At 37.0% G+C, this 2,572-nt stretch overlaps 1 protein-coding gene across 1 annotated transcript; it reads left to right on the top strand.

Moving 5' to 3' along the window:
• Positions 1-533: 533 nt before the first annotated feature.
• Positions 534-2,355, top strand: il-8 (cxc chemokine-like). The gene is made up of 4 exons (NM_001124362.1): positions 534-771; positions 1,113-1,245; positions 1,493-1,579; positions 1,873-2,355. Exons 1-4 carry the CDS (start codon positions 708-710, stop codon positions 1,880-1,882), a joined length of 294 nt encoding a protein of 97 aa, NP_001117834.1. The 5' UTR covers positions 534-707; the 3' UTR covers positions 1,883-2,355.
• The last annotated feature ends 217 nt before the right edge of the window (positions 2,356-2,572 follow it).

Below are 2,572 nucleotides of genomic sequence, written 5' to 3'. Positions count from 1 at the left end.
CTTAGTTAGTAAAGACAAAATCTGGTTATTAAAGAATCATCAATGCATTCAAAACTCAAGCATTTCATCAAATTTCATGACACTTTCATTTGGCATTTTTCCATCTGTATGATGTGACAGGTTGTTCCATGAGAAAGCTGTTGATAAATCAAAATCAAATGTGCCGAATACAACTGGTGTTGTATTACCGTGAAATGCTTACTTACAAGCGCTTAACCAACAATGCAGTTTTAAGAAAATAGAGTTAAGAAAATATTTACAAAGTAAACTAAAGTAAAAAATAAAATCTATAGAATAGTAACACCATAAAATAACAATAATGGGGTTATATACAGGGGGTACCGGTACCAAGTCAATGTGTCTTACTGTCACTCATGAGTTAAAGGGAGAAATTCCCTACCTCAATCAGCCCTCAAAGTCAGCCAAATCCCCGATTTCACAATCTTTCACATGCCACAATGACTCACTTCCAGGACTCGGCTTTAAAACAGCTCTCTCCCCACAGTGGCAGACAAAGCGGTTCTCTTCTCACAGCGGCAGATTCAAACTCTCCACAGACAGAGAAGGAAGGAAAGAAAGAACTCGCAACTAGACTGACAAAGAGAGAAAGATATAACAATAAAATACTTTACAATACCTGTTACCAGCTAGATAACAACCGTAGACTTTATTAGAGGATTTCTAGTAGGATCATCTGTAACCCCAAGATGAGCATCAGAATGTCAGCCAGCCTTGTCGTTGTGCTCCTGGCCCTCCTGACCATTACTGAGGGTGAGTTTATATTATTACCTACATCACTCTGACTCAATGCATTGACACCAATGGACATGAATATAATGGTTATGAGCAGTAGGATTACTATTTACCTTTATATACTGTATCTTGTATCTTATTTTACATACAAATAAATCTGCATCTCTCTCTCTCTCTATATATGAAATATATACTGTATATATGCCATTTAACACACACTTTTATCCAGAGCAACTTACAGTCATGCTTGGATTACTTTCTCTCTTTCCCCCTCTCTAACTAATCAAGTGTGTTTGTCATCACGGTGGATGCCTGTGTATTCCTTCTACCGCTGACCCTTGACCTCTTACCTCTAACAGGGATGAGTCTGAGAGGCATGGGGGCTGACCTGCGATGTCGCTGCATTGAGACGGAAAGCAGACGAATTGGTAAACTCATTAAGAAGGTGGAGATGTTCCCTCCCAGCTCGCACTGCAGAGACACTGAGATCATGTGAGTCCTGCTGCTTCCTGATTATAGTCATATTACACTGGCAAATGCTTACTGTAAAATATGGTTATTATATGATGTTGACATTAAATGTGGTTACTATATAATGTTCATTTAAAAAATATATAACTTCAATTAATCAGTCCTACTCCCTGACTACCATCCAATTTCACTAGCTAATGCTGACACTAAAATGTAGTTATTACCAGGTTTCATGATTGTCTGACTGTGCTGTGTGTCTGTCCTGTAGTGCCACTCTGAGCAAGAGCGGTCAGGAGATTTGTCTGGATGTCAGCGCTCCGTGGGTCAAGAGGGTCATTGAGAAGATGCTGGCCAAGTAAGTACAATATAAACTTGTACAGCCCATGGATGTAAACCGACCGGGTAAAACAACACAGATAAGATGACTGTCTTTTAACAAAGACTAAATTGGACAAAATTATGTCAGAAATACAGCAGAACATGACTTGCTTCACCTGACAGAAATATGTCTAGGTTCAAGTGACATTATTTAATCTTTCCTTATCCTGAGCTTGGGGAATTTTCTAATCTAGCTTCACAAAAAGTTGTGAATCAACTTCACATGGGCAATTATATTGTAATAACGTAATCTTTTATTTTCCTCAACAGCAACAAATGAAGAGGGGTCATCATTCCATGGGTCATCATTCCATGGGTCATCATTCCATGGGTCATCATTCCATGGGTCATCATTCCATGGGTCATCATTCCATGAATTCTCAAGATACAAACCAAATAAGTATTTATAAGCTTGATAGGCTGAATTCTATCATGTTCTATCCAGGTTGGAATACAACATTAGATTTAGAGTGGCATGAGACTGTTTTAAGTGAAAAGACAGTCGGTTTCTTATATACAACCAAGTACTATGTACTAAACTTATATTTTATTTTAATTTATAAATTGTTTTTCTTTCATTGTTATAATCAAATTATGAGATTTACATGCATTCCGGTTGTATTGGAATGATTTCGTAATACAAACCTCAGTATATTTATTGATATATTTATTTGCCTATTTATTCAAATTAAACTGTTGGATCATGTTGAAACTTCCAATCTAATTCAATTACAATAAATGCGTGAAAAAAAACCTCTGAAATCTGCCTCTCACTGTCTCTATTTCCTGTATTTAACCATTACTCTAAAATGCAATCACAGCTTTTTACAACAGCTGGACTTAGACAAGCCGTATGACACTTTTCCCTGAAGCAAGGGAGGGTAGAGCATTGTAACAACAATACTAACAAGCAATCATTCAGTAAAAATAAGGACATCTCCTCACAGTAAAGCAAAAGTTGGATTTCCAT

Source organism: Oncorhynchus mykiss, chromosome 13 (assembly GCF_013265735.2).
Source record: "Oncorhynchus mykiss isolate Arlee chromosome 13, USDA_OmykA_1.1, whole genome shotgun sequence".
NCBI classification, from domain to species: domain Eukaryota; kingdom Metazoa; phylum Chordata; class Actinopteri; order Salmoniformes; family Salmonidae; genus Oncorhynchus; species Oncorhynchus mykiss.
This window is presented reverse-complemented; position numbering and strand designations above follow the sequence as displayed.